At 37.7% G+C, this 13,622-nt stretch overlaps 3 protein-coding genes across 4 annotated transcripts; 1 reads left to right on the top strand and 2 right to left on the bottom strand.

Annotated features, from left to right (window-relative positions):
- Nucleotides 1-1,438: 1,438 nt before the first annotated feature.
- On the top strand, nucleotides 1,439-3,157 carry LOC108996055 (photosystem II reaction center PSB28 protein, chloroplastic). The gene is made up of 2 exons (XM_018971806.2): nucleotides 1,439-1,606; nucleotides 2,369-3,157. Exons 1-2 carry the CDS (start codon nucleotides 1,534-1,536, stop codon nucleotides 2,830-2,832), a joined length of 537 nt encoding a protein of 178 aa, XP_018827351.1. The 5' UTR covers nucleotides 1,439-1,533; the 3' UTR covers nucleotides 2,833-3,157.
- Nucleotides 3,158-3,913: 756 nt separating this feature from the next.
- LOC108995940 (subtilisin-like protease SBT1.2) lies at nucleotides 3,914-6,024 on the bottom strand. The gene is given in 12 exon segments (XM_035691444.1): nucleotides 3,914-4,073; nucleotides 4,075-4,286; nucleotides 4,288-4,449; nucleotides 4,451-4,584; nucleotides 4,587-4,653; nucleotides 4,655-4,748; nucleotides 4,750-4,886; nucleotides 4,888-5,067; nucleotides 5,070-5,394; nucleotides 5,396-5,458; nucleotides 5,460-5,492; nucleotides 5,692-6,024. Coding segments are annotated over 12 exon segments (1,740 nt in total). The 5' UTR covers nucleotides 5,865-6,024.
- An 872-nt stretch (nucleotides 6,025-6,896) lies between these two features.
- On the bottom strand, nucleotides 6,897-9,596 carry LOC108995998 (xyloglucan galactosyltransferase MUR3). Of its 2 annotated transcripts, none has more exons than XM_018971708.2 (2): nucleotides 9,438-9,596; nucleotides 6,897-9,241 (listed from the first exon to the last, which is right to left on the bottom strand). In XM_018971708.2, the coding sequence occupies exon 2, from the start codon at nucleotides 9,029-9,031 to the stop codon at nucleotides 7,232-7,234; it is 1,800 nt and encodes a 599-aa protein (XP_018827253.1). In that variant the 5' UTR covers nucleotides 9,032-9,241; nucleotides 9,438-9,596; the 3' UTR covers nucleotides 6,897-7,231. The 2 variants fall into 2 exon arrangements, with proteins under 2 accessions (XP_018827253.1, XP_018827252.1); XM_018971707.2 differs by having other exon boundaries at nucleotides 6,897-9,333; nucleotides 9,438-9,534.
- Between the last annotated feature and the right edge of the window lie 4,026 nt (nucleotides 9,597-13,622).

Genomic DNA, 13,622 nt, shown 5'->3' on the forward strand with positions numbered 1-13,622 from the left:
AGGCCAATCAATCATCTTTGCCAACATGGTGTAATAATCGCACTTTCATAATTTCTTATAAATGACAAGTAAATCATAAAAAAATTATAGAACGCCGATAATTAAAAAGATAATGAATAACTTTTATATATTTTTTTTATTAGTAATGTCTCTCTCAAGATCCTCTACTTGGAATGGGTTCCTGTCCTAAATAGAAAATTCAATGAGAAATGTTTGAGTTTGCCCCTCATGTATTTAATAATTTTTTTATTTAATAATTAAGAAAATGACTTTAATATTTTGATGTATTTTATTTTATTTTTTAAAAATATTTAAATATGCTAAAAAAAAAAAAAAAAAAGATAAATTTATATTAAGCGGCACGGCAGCAACGGCAGCCTAGCACTATTCAAATTCAATATATTCGGTTGCATGGAGAGAGAGGTCAAGACTCAAGATGGATGGGCAAAACCATATTGAATTGGTCTATCAATTAAGCTTTTCACGTCAGTATCCAAATCTTATACCCATTCACATTTTAGAAAGATATATACTTTTAGGCCTGATTGGTCAACTCGGAACTCAAATTTAAGGTTCGGTTTAGATATAAAAACAGTTTCATTTCATCTTATTATTATAATTTTTTAAAATTTCATAAAATATGATAGACAATTTAACTTTTTTATATCTCAAAATAATAATAATATTAAAAAATAATATTTTAATAATATTTTAATTTAATTTTTAATTTTTATCTATAATCATCTGATCTTATCGCACTATCCAAACAAAACCAAATCTTTTATAGCTCTTAAAATCCAAAACCATTATTTTAAATCATATAGTTAATATTGTACCAACTGAATGTGACTTTAAAAATAGATTAATGGTTTCTTTTTTTACCCATTATAACATAAGAATTCTTCATTTAATGGGTCTAGTTTCAGTGAAAAGTTGATCAAGCCAAACTCAAGTTAACGCTTAACTAAATTAATCGAATTGAGGTTTCTTCAAGTGAGTGAGAAAAAAGATAGATAAAATAGATTTTATAATATTTATTGTTATCCTTTCGGCAACGCTAAATAAGTAATAAATGTTATAAAAAAAAAAAAAACTTACTTTATATATTTCATCACTTTTATCATTGAGGTCTAAGGGTTTTTCCTAAGCAATGAACCACTCATTATATAATTTTAAGAAGATAATAAATTCCAAGAATCTCTAATGTGGAATTGGATTACAGAATCAGAGAAAATCTAGGATGGGTTTTGGTTGATATTATCCAAAGAAAGATCTATTGGATGGCACTCTGTCCAATCAATGGCAAGATGCCACGTGTGCAGTTATAGAGTTGTGAGAAAAAAACTACATACATGGTGCAGTGCAGACCGAAAAGAAAGGTCTCAAGTGTTTGTGGCTGTCTCTCTCCTGCTAATCCAATTAGCATAGCTGAGAATGTTTCCAAGTGAATGGCTGTCCTTTTTACACAACACACTGCCTACAAACCACATCTACTCTCTCTCTCTCTCTCTCTCTCTCTCTCTCCTACAGACAATGGCAACCCTGCATTCTCTCGCATTGGCCTCCCCAGTCTCCCACCATTTGCAGCAACCACGGTCTTCCTCAGGTACACTATTCTTGTCTCTCTCTATTAAATTGACTTTCTTTTGACAGATTCCTAGCTAGGTGGGTTTATTAATGCTGCATTGTACATTAATTCTCCTCTAAATCTGGCATGCTTTTGGGTGAGCCAAGGGTCAAGGAAGATAATATATATATATATATATATATATATAGGTGAAATGGTTATATGGGTCTGCTTGAAATTGTTCAAAAACTTGGTATTGTCCAAGTGGATGAGAGTGAAATATGGAAATGTAATGGTTTGATAGTATATGGTTTCCTGTCGATTTTAAACTCATTAAATATCTGATACATTAAGCCAATGAAGTATTTTTGAATAGAAAAATGCAACTGAAAGTCAAGAATTTGACGTTTTGGGGATTAATTAAGCCAATTTGAGTATGTTACCGGCAATGAACTTCGCGAAGAAATAATTATATCATGCAAAAGAAAAAAAGCATCTTTCTTGTGGGGGAAAACTACAAAAGGAAGCAACAGAATACGTGAAAAGTATTGAGGAGGATAGGAATTCCTACAACATCCCTCTAATTTTCAGCCTTAAAATGGAAGCATCGTTTGCACCCAAATCCCATGTTGGACTCTGTTGTAATTTCCCTTTATCAAAATACTCTTTTGATGCTTGGTTTACAGGAATCTTTCGAGTGGGAAAATTCATATTCAGACATGATATTGTAACACTAACATATATGAAACAGTAGAAACCGTTTATCCGTCAATGTTGAAGCTGACAACTTATTGTTTGTAGGCATAGTATCATGGTTTGTTCATCGAAGTGCACTGTCCTCATTTAGTGGTCAATCTCTTCGAATGCCTCGTCTAAGGCTAGTTCCGGTAAGAAGAAACTGCCATCGACCTGTTACAATGATGGCGAAACCAAAAATCCAGTTCATCCAAGGAACCGATGAACAGACAATACCAGATGTAAGGCTAACCAAGTCAAGAGATGGCACAAATGGTATGGCTATCTTCAGGTTTGAACAACCCTCAGTTTTTGATTCATCCGGTGAAGTTGGTGATATTACTGGTTTTTACATGATTGATGAGGAAGGTGTTCTTCAGTCAGTTGATGTGAATGCCAAATTTGTGAATGGAAAGCCTGCTGGGATTGAAGCTAAGTATATAATGCGGACTCCTCGAGAGTGGGACAGATTCATGAGATTCATGGAGAGATACTCCAACGAGAATGGCCTGCAATTTATCAAGAAATGAGGCCACTTATCTCTTGTCTTGCTCGGCTTTCACCTATCATGATGTTGGGTTTTTGTAATTTTATCTAGTGAAACTTGAGAAGACTTGGTTCGTGTGATGCAAAATACTTGCTTACATGCTCCTTCTCATTTAACGAATGGCACTGTTTCTTCTGCAATGTTCAGTTAAACAAGTTTTTGGTTTCTTTTGGAGAAAGCTGATTTTCAAATTAATTACTCTGTTATTGCCTTTTGTGTCGTTGAAATTGAGAGTATTGTATCAAGATCCATTTATTGACAATTCATCTTTAGGTCTTCTTTTCTCAATGCAGCCCTGATTCACAACATGTCATCTTTTATATGTCTGCTTATATTTTGTTCCTTTTCTTTTTGTCAAATGTTCTAGATTCTTGAAGCAGCATTAAATTAAACTTGGCAATACGAACACAGTGGCAATTGAAGAAGCTGAATCTATTTCACTGTGATAACATAACTCTTCATAAAATCCAAAGAACCTATCTTGGGTTTAGTTTTTCTCAAAGTGAGAGCATTAAGAGGGGCCCAAACATTGTTTCTATTTGCCTCACAGTGAATAAAGGAAAAATCTTGGGTTCGAAGGGAATAATGGTTCCTGCTTATCCATACCCACCTCTTTACTTCCTTAAAGAGATGGATCCTAACTTATTAAAAGTGAAAGGGCTTAGGTCCAAACAATGTTTCTATTTTTAAGAAGGGTAGTGCTACGTCTAACCGATTTTGGGTCCCGATACATGTAATTCTTTTTTTTTTTTCATGCATTTTTTTAATATCTTTAAACATTTTTTTTTTAAATTCACAACATCATTAAAAAATACTTCCTTAATCATTAAGTAAAAAAAAAAAAACAATCGAAATTCATTGTTAAGACCCATAGCATTTTCCTTTAAAGAAAGGGTTGAAATTTTGGAAAAGTATCTGTCATGTGGGATGAAAAAAGGTGCAGTTTCAAAATTTCCAACTAAAACTTGGAATCGAAACTCCAATATCAAATCTTCATGAACATAAATCCTCTGAGTAATAACAATAGGATATCTGTAGGAATGCTACCAGTACTGTTACTAGCCCTACTGCCTATCCTTCCAAGTTACTGAAATGGGGCTTCTAACCCTGTAAAAACTATTGCTGCAATGCACCCATGTCAAATCCCCCTCTACAAAAGCCATGCCCTCTTTTCCCATTATCTTCTTTGATATAAACCACACCCTATAACTTGAACTTTGATTTGTGTTTGAAAATCAACTTTTTAGGTTTGACTTTCACCTTGACTCCCTCAGGTGCCCTTACTTCCATTGAGTAAATGGAGTTAGGACTCCCCACATTAGTTAATCGCCTTTTGATCTTCTTACCCGTTGTTCTCCTCTTGAAGATGACAGAAATTGAGGGGTAGTTAAGGCTAAAACCTCTGTTCATCTGCAGAAGATAGTGGCAGCTCACATTCCCTATGAGTGATGGTGAAAATTTCCGATCTTGTGTATCCAAGTGTGCATAGATGAGTGACATACTCATCTGGGCTGATATCGTATATCAACCCTAGATTGATTGCCTTTCCAGGATTGACATATCCAGCTCCAATGGCAAAAACTCCGGCTGGTTTTTCCCCCATCCATAATTGGTTTTCCTAAATGGTCAGTTGCCTCAACTGTTGTCATAATTGCAAATTTAACAGCGGCAGGGGTCCGTTTGGTGTGAGCTGAGTGGATAAGAGCAGCAGTTCCACTGATAAGGGGACAAGCCATGGACCTAAGTTTTGAGGCCAAGCAGCAATGATGTTGACCCTAGGAGCAATCACGTCTGGTTTGAGCATTTAAAGCCGGTCGGTTGGTAAAACTTAGTCCTCTTGCCGAAAACTGAGCTACTGCGGGAGCTCTGGATTTCCCTATAACAGTTCCTCCAAATTGTAACTACGCTGTTCCCACCAATCACATAAACCAGTTCAAGCTCTCTTCCAGCTGTCATGAACCGGTTGCCAGGGTACATGGATTCCCCATTGATGGCTTCTCCGTTACCCATTCGAACTATAGCTGTAAATCTCCGATCGAAGTGTGCTTGCACCAATGGTAGCAATCCAAGGGTCTTCATTGGCAACTGAGCTTGGTATGGGGCCACTGTTTCCTGCTGCACAAATAACTGAAATTCCATGCTCCATTGCTGGAAAACTGCCAGTTGCAATGGTATCCTAACAAATCTGCAGAGGGAAGCCGCCAAGAGAGAGAGAGAGAGGGAGAGGATGTCAACTCCATCTCTTATTGCAGCATCCATTGCAGCCAGGATATTAGATCTATAGCAGCCATTAAACCAACAAACTTTGTAAGTGGCAATGTGGGTGCCGGGAGCCATACCTTGGGCCACACCAGCTCTATTACCAAATACACTCACCATTGGAATTGAAGCTCCCCCAGCTGTTGATGATGTGTGAGTTCCATACCCGTGGGAATCCCTTGGGGAAATGTATTCCTGAACTATATATCTTGGTGATGACTTTGAAACTACTTGGTGATCCTTGGTAAAGAACCTTTCACCAACAAGTTTACGGTTACAATTTGCAAGGCAAAACTCCAATATCCAGTACTATTATCGTTCCACGACCAAATCCGGAGTTATACCAAGCACCTACTCGTGGGGTTTAGTCCCAAGAATTTGTAAGAATATGTGTTTGGTAAGTAAACTCATCTCAACTCATATTATAACTTTTTCAAATCTCAACACAAAATATAATAAACAATTTAACTTTTTCAAATCCTAAAATAATAATAATATTAAAAAATAATATTCTAACAATATTTTATCATCTCAATTCAACTCAACTCAGTTCAACATCCAAACGCTAGAGTGAATCTAGAGCCGCCCCTCAAGTCTTATTGCAATAACATCGGGAAACTTTTTCAAGGACTCAACCTCGGACTCAGATAGTTGAGCTGCAAGTCCTTCCATGGCAGAATGATAAGAGTAGAGAAGGTGACAGTTGGGGTCCTCGTCAGAATAATGAAACTCGTTAAACTTAAGAGCTCTCTTCATCACGGGGATCATTTGTTGGGGGCCAAGGGTCGAACAGCGGCTCTGGTTTCTTAGGGGAGCTTAAAGATCAGCTGCTTGTTCTAAGCTTCACCGAGATGTTTTGGTTATAGCTTTAATACTCGAGCCCGTTTAAGATTTCTTTGTTTCACACTCGATGTTATGGAATTTCTGGCTTTATCCCACACTATGGAGCTTGCTGGGTCCAATTTTGGAGCCCGATAAAAAATTTGGACACCTTCTTCAGATTCAAGGTGTTGCTAGTATTACAAATGGGACATTTTTGACGCAAACGACAAACTGTTAAAAAACTCGGTGAAGCAAATTGTATGAACAGAATGTATTGCAGAGGGATAAGTAATCACTTTCTGGGACTAAGAACACCATGGATGTGCAACTAAGAAGCTGTGAATAAGCATAGCACGAATTGAGAAGTGACAAAACCTATCAAAAACCAAAACGAAATATCGATGGAACAGGAAAATTTCCATACCGGGGCCGAAAATCCATCTATCTACACCCACAAATAACGACCATTTCAGCACTCAGATTAACATAACATGTCGATTGCCTCGTTGTTTTACTTGTCAAAACAAAGTTGTCCCATCGTTTTCTCAACACTACAGAAAATTAAACAATCCTTCCTGTGGAACAAATAAGCCAGGTAATAGCTAGCTGATCTTTGCAGTAGATGAGAAAACAAAACAAATTTCGATCTGAATGGTGATCATGTGCAAGGAAATCCACTGGATTGAATCGCTCCTTCCATTCATTTCCATTTAAGCTGCAGTGGTTAACTTTTTTTGTTCAAGAAGTTCCCATCAAAGCAGAACTAACAAAATGCCTTGAAGATTTTTCTTTAACCGGACTACAGCCTACACAGTGGAAGAACTGGAGCAACACTTTCATTATGCAGGACTTAAAAGCATTTTTTTTTTCTCAATTTTGATCCTCCAAACACCAGCAAAATAAAACTCATGCAAACGAGTAAAGTTACAATCAAACCTTACTTCCTAAACTAAAGCTTTAGGATGGTTATTGATCATTCATTTTTATTTCCTGTATGCATTTGATTGGAAAATAACATAAAGTTGACGATATGGTAAAACCTCAGCTACCATACAAAGAATCAATAAACTGATTCAAAAATGCAGAAAGTAAAACGACCTCTATAAAAATATATAAGAAGCATCGACTATGTCTAATTTTTAGCTTTGAACAAGGATATGGGTTGGTACACTTGATGATAAACTCTTCCAGGGTTCACACCAGCACCCTTCAAGATTCAAGGTGGCGGTGTTCTTCTAAGCTGTGGTCTCCATACTCTAGACATCACCAGAAATTATATCAACGTATCATTGACCTCTCTGTCATGATCGATCTCTCCGCTCGTTCTTCCAGGAATTTTTAGCAGCTTCTGCAGATGGATCACCAGAATCCCCACTGCCATCCTTTGGTTTTGAGAAGAAAGGATCCCATTCATGAGCTCCCACCTCACGCTGCCCCTCATCCAATAAAGCATATTTCCAACTGTTCTCCTCAATAAAATTTTCATCTGTTCGACCTTCAATAGTGTCCCTCCTCAACTTCGTAACTTTGTCGATAATTGCTCCTACAGCAACATCAAAGGCGTCTTCAAGAGTCTCCAGTTTAGAGCGAGGATCAGCATATACCAACCTAGGAATGAGACCTATAACCTCCTCCCTCATGATCTTCACCTGCTCAGGAGAAATTTGAAGCAGCCGTTCCTCTATGCTAACATTCCTCTTACGGATATCATCCTCTGGAATGAATACAGAATACTTAGTATAGTTCTTTGGAAGATGCCAAGTATACTGCGTGTATGCTGACCCTGGATGGAAGAAGACCGGTATGCAACCAGCCAACATAGAGTCAAAAGCAGATCTTCTTGTGTATGAATCGCCCTGAGGTTGCAGGCAGAAAAGGGAGCTTTGGAACATCTGCATTATACTGCTTGGAGAATGACACTTGCTCTCTCCAAAATCACATTCTAACAACTTGCCCACCTTGGATTTCTTGCATTGATCAATGATCTGCCCTCTAATTGACTTGGGATTATCGGGACGTGGGGCACCAGCAAAAGAGAAAAGCCACTTCCTTTCCAATTTCCTCATCCGGTCCTGCCAAATGAACACATCAGCATCCTTTGCCGGATGGAAGTATGTTGGATACGGAATACCGAAATCATTAGCATTCCATGGGCTTGATTCCACCACAAGCATGGACATATTCTTTGCAGCGGGCAAAAACAGAAGCTTGTTACCCCAATTGGATTCTTCATCCGTTAGTCTCCTAAAATCCCATGTGATCCTCCCCGCAACAAGAAAATGGTCTCTGCCACCCATGATGCCCCATTCTGGCCTCTTCATAAGCCAATTAACCAGATCAAGCGAAGCTGCATCCCTCCTCGAGATATTATATCCCCAAAGATAGCGGGCAATATCAAATCCTGCATAAAAGGGTACAAAAACTGCTGCAGCAATAGAAGAGTCACGTGTCAAGCACTCATACTGCTTCATCCGATTATTGAATATCACATCAACGGCAAACTGATTCGTGGCATACCAGCCAGTATTAGAGAATACCCCTTCAACATTCTCAAGCGGTGGACCAAGCCCTGAATTAGTCGTAAACTTGCACATATTCGTCCAAAGGCTCAAACTCCTACACTCCTTTAGCATATCCTCATTAAACCGGGAAGGAAGGTCGTGAACATAGATATACCTCCCACCACAGGGATCACTCTTGTTTTCCACGGTTCTCAAGGCTCTAACAAACGGGTAATTCTCCTCCACGCGACCGGGTGTAGAAGTCAAACTGGGCTTCATTTGAGGACCATTAGTTTCATGGTCAGGGATCGATTCCCAGTGGTTCTCAATTTTATGATATGGGGAAGTTTTCAAATGGGATTCACTTTGATGGGCATCGGTCACATGGTAAGGGATCGAATCGGCGTTAACAGGATCGAGTTCTAATGTCACTGGTTCATTCACAGTACTACTTCCAAGCACAACAAAATGAAAGTACAACAACAGAATCCAAAACATCGCAGACAAAGACGCCAAGAAACAAATCCGGGTATTGTTATGCTTCCCCGCTCCCTTCTCCATTTGCTCCGAGGGAACATTCGACGCCGGACGGCGTCGCATTTATCTCCCAATCCCAATCAAACGATTAAGAACTACACATTGCATCAAAGTTTCAAGCAAATTCAACTCCCAAATTAAAGAACTCAGCACTTAGCCTCAACCCTAGTTTTGGGTGAAAAATGAGCTCCAGAGTGGAACTGTTGGAGCTAAGCCAGCAAGGACCGGATCAAGAAAATTCTCACAGAAACTAGCGGAAATACACGAACCGATCTAGCACAGAATCGAAGCAAAATCTTAGCAAACAAGTCAGTACGAATCACGAGGTATGGCCGAGTCGGTTCGATAGGTCGACTCTTCTGGAGCTAAAATTGAAGATTTTTAACAAGATCGAAACGGACAGAATTAAGGAAACGAAGTAAAAGTAAGGGAGAAAAATTCAAAAAGAAAAAAAGAGTGAGAGACTTACTGAGACTCGATTTGATGAGAAAGATGATGACTTTCGGAAGTAACCTTTGTTTTGAGAGAGAGAGATCGGGAGGGAAGGAGAGTAGAAGGCTGCTGGATTATAACAATTAAGGCGACAGACGCGCAGGCTAGCGACGTGCGCTGGGAGTGTTGTCCGATGTCGGTGGCCGTTTGGATTGCGCCGCGTGGACTTTGTAGGAGCTGACGTGTCGGTGTGAAGAAACTGATGATGTTTCCTTCCTGAAATTACGTTGCATGAGTTGGAAAGGAAAAACATATAGGCTGTTGCCATTCAAGGTAGTACACGTGGAGGACGGACAGTGCATGGAGGTGAGGGATCCGACAGTGGACACCCACAAGGTTAATTCCAGCCGTTTCCAAAATGAACTTGTATGTATACTCTAGAATAGTTTTACCAATCATAATTTTTCTTCCTTCCTTAAAAAAAATCAAAAAAATCTAAGGAGGATAATATTATATGACAAGAAGTAGATGACAAGATAGACGAGAGGTTTGGATTTGAAGATGAGTTGAGATGAGTTGAGATGGATTGTGAATAGTAATAAGATGAGTTGTGAATAGTAATGAAATTTGTGAGTTAAAATTGCTGAATAGTAATGAATAGTAATGAGATGAGTTGAGATGAGCTGAGATGAACTGAGATGAGTTGTAAATCCAAACGCCTCCTAAAATGAGATGTGCTGGCATTCTCATCTCTTAAATAAGAGTAGTGCTAGGTTGTCGTAGTGTGTCTAGTTTAAATTTATTTTTTTATTAATAATTTTTATTATTATAAAATATTTTTTAAAAAAAAATTAATTATTAATATATTAATAATTATTTCCTTAACTATTAAATAAATAAATATATATATATATATGATATATCAAAATGAAACGTCAAAGTAGCATTATATCTTAAATAAATATGAAAGGAATCGGTAAATACCAGAGTTTTCTGACCTCTTCAAAGTTCAAACACTACATAAAACATATCAAAGTCCTCTTCTATTTAAGTTCTAATCCAATATTGGTCATAAGTCTGAAATATGATAACAACATCCCATCCCAGATTGGAATCAACTTTTACTTTACAAAGCATCTTTAATTCTCAAACAATCCAAAAAAACTAAGGTGGCAGTGCGTTCAAAACTGATGAAGTCACCAAAGCATCAAAAGCCTGCAAAAGTAAAGGATCTTTAATTCTTCAGGTTTGTGACTATTGTATATAACTGGCATGAGAGCAGCAGGATCCTTACAGTAAGGAGTTTAGCCACACCATACCTTTCAGGTCTACATACAGACACAGGAATTAATATATGTTCCATAGGTAGTAGTAGGTGGAGCCACAAGTGGGAGATGAAACTACATCATGTGTTTGATGATTGATCTCTGTCTTGTTCATTCACAGTAAAAAGCGAACTATTCATAAAAAATTAATCTCAAATGTGGGTGGGGGGTCCAATAATCTCAGATAACTTTCTATATGGAATAATGACTAGTAGACCTTCGTGAGTTGGATTATTTGGAGATCATTCTCTCTTGATTATGCACTTAGACAGAGTCAGTTAGTGGTAATTAATGTGGGTTGGGTGAGGAGTACAAGCCAACTGCCTGTTCTAAGACTAATCTCATCATTTTTTTTTTTACTCTGATCACCCTCTCTGAGCTGAATCTTAAATCTTAAATTTAAGCACCATTCGGAATCATCGACCTTTTAGATCATTTTGTGTCTTTGTGATAAATATATGTATGTATGATGAGACTCAACTTTCATCATTCTCATCAAATTTGGACTAAAACCAAATCATTGACTAAATGACATGTATTGGTTTCAATTTGTATTATTTTAGAGAAGAAATCGTAAATGTTGATGACTTATAATGGCAATTTCAAATTCCATTCAAGTAGAAGGGAAACTTTTTTCACCCACAATAATGTGGAGCTTAGCAAAACTTCACCAAAAATTTAAGAAACCTCTAGTTTTAGTGGTTAACCAGGTCAATCATATCTCTAGAAAAGAATGAAGGATGGCAATCCAATGTGATGATGCATAGAGCTTTCACTACAAGAAAAATGCCTTTTTGTAGCGCCACTTTTCGTTGCAAAAAGTGGCTAAAATCGCCGCAACAAGTCTTTTTCGATGATTATTGCTTCGTTGCACATTAGTTGCCATTGTTTATTCACTTTTGCTCTAATGCAACGAACGTCTAAAATCGTTGCAATAACTATCTTTTTTCAGCCATTTTTTTAGTCTCAAATAGTGGTTAAAATTGCAATACTGCAAAGTCTACATTGATCGAGTTAATTGGAGGCTTAGTGTTTCCTATGTTCTAAAAGTGGTCAGGCAAATGCCATTCCTTTATGCATGTATAGAAGTGTCATTACAAAAAGCATCTTTAACTTAATTCCTATATTTTCTTTTTCTCTCCTCTCTTTGATTACTTTTTTTGTTTTTTGAATGGAAAGTTCGACCTTTTATATCACCTAAAGCTCAAGAAGCTAACCCACTAGTTTAGAATGATTTTGCCCCATAATTATGCTCTCTGTATGGTATGGTTTGTCCACAATCATATGCGCAATCAGCACTATTTTAGTCAAACTTTTGTTACTTTAGGGAAGTGTGAATATGCTGATAATCATTGAGAAAAAAAAAAAAAAAAAATCCTTTTAGAACAGCCAATTAGAACCAGCACCCTAGCCGTCCATCGTGTCAAGCTCAACAGGTCCGGCTGAAAATGAAGTCTTTTGCCTCAGATCGAGTAACTTCAATAATATTATTGTTTAACTTAAACAACTCATATATTTTGGCTATTAGTGATGAAGCAGTTCTTGTATATGCCATGGATTTATGTACTTATTTATTTCCTTGAGCACAAAAACACACGAGTGTTTGCCACTTTGCATCACAGATAGACAAATTAGGCTACAGTATCATTGATAAACGACCAAAAAAGGCCTTTATTCTTCTTTCACAATTCAATTTCTGTACCTTGAACTCATCATGCCGAAGAAAAAAAAACAAATCTTTTCACTAATGTGGGCTGCAAGATTTAGAGCCTAATCAGGGTTTTTTTTTTTTTTTGGGGGTTATTGAAGTGTCCTCTAGTTTATTGCTACATTATACGCAAAGATGGCCATAAAATTAGCAGAAAAAAAAAAAGTTTTTGTACTGGAGATGCTACCTGCCAACCACCCTGTGATGTGAAGCTCTTTTCTGCCTGGGAGTTGGGCATCAAACATTTAAGAGGTTGTGAGAGTGGGCAGCCACTAACATGTTTTAAGTCGATACAAACATTATTTGTGGGATTGCTGTATTGATGTTTATAACTTGTGGTGATAGTTTGTCAAGGAATAAGAGAACTCTTGGACTTGGTATTACATCTGCATGTGGGAAAGGGACGTGTGCATATTTGTGTTTCAGCACGTAGGACCTGAATGTTCTCAATGACATCAATCTTCAGGTCCGACATGCTGAAACACGTAGGAAAAGGAAAAAAGAGGAGGATCGAAGAAACGATTAGATTGTGTTATGAATCCCCAAGTTTTATAGCAAAGAAATCAACAAAAACAGCGAGAAAATTACAAATAAAAACCTTAAACAAAACCCAAGTCCGACACCCAATATGTTGTTCTCTTGGCACACTCTCTTCTTGTTTGTTTGAGATCCTCTATCCAACTTGACTTCTCCAAAAAACAAGCTGACTCCAGGATCTCTCAATTTCACTTCACTCCCATGCAAAATGGAGTTGTTTATGCCTTGAATATTGTTGTTTATGTAGATGTTAATGCAGCAACAATCATGGGACTCACCTCTGGTGTCACTACTGGGCACGAACATTGCTGCCCCAATGTTCCTCCCCTTCAAGTTGACACGCTCAAAGGAGCCATGCATGGCTTCTGGAGCCATAAAATTTGATCGATCTATGGCCTATTGGTAATTTGAGTTTTGCATTTCCTTCTTCTGGGTTTGAAATGAAACTTCTGCAGGACTAATTTTTCCTCTTTTATCCTCTACGATTCCTTACTTGTATTATGAGCAAAGGTCTTTCCTCCAACTAGAAGGAAAGCCAATTCCCACTAACAGTTTGTGCCACAAGCTTTCCAACATAGGATTTTCTTTATGTTTCTCTCTTGCCTTTTCTTTTTTCTTTTTTTCCATTTTTTTAGTCTCCCCGCCCCCCGGG

The sequence above is a fragment of the Juglans regia genome, chromosome 1 (genome assembly GCF_001411555.2).
Source record: "Juglans regia cultivar Chandler chromosome 1, Walnut 2.0, whole genome shotgun sequence".
In the NCBI taxonomy this organism is placed as follows: domain Eukaryota; kingdom Viridiplantae; phylum Streptophyta; class Magnoliopsida; order Fagales; family Juglandaceae; genus Juglans; species Juglans regia.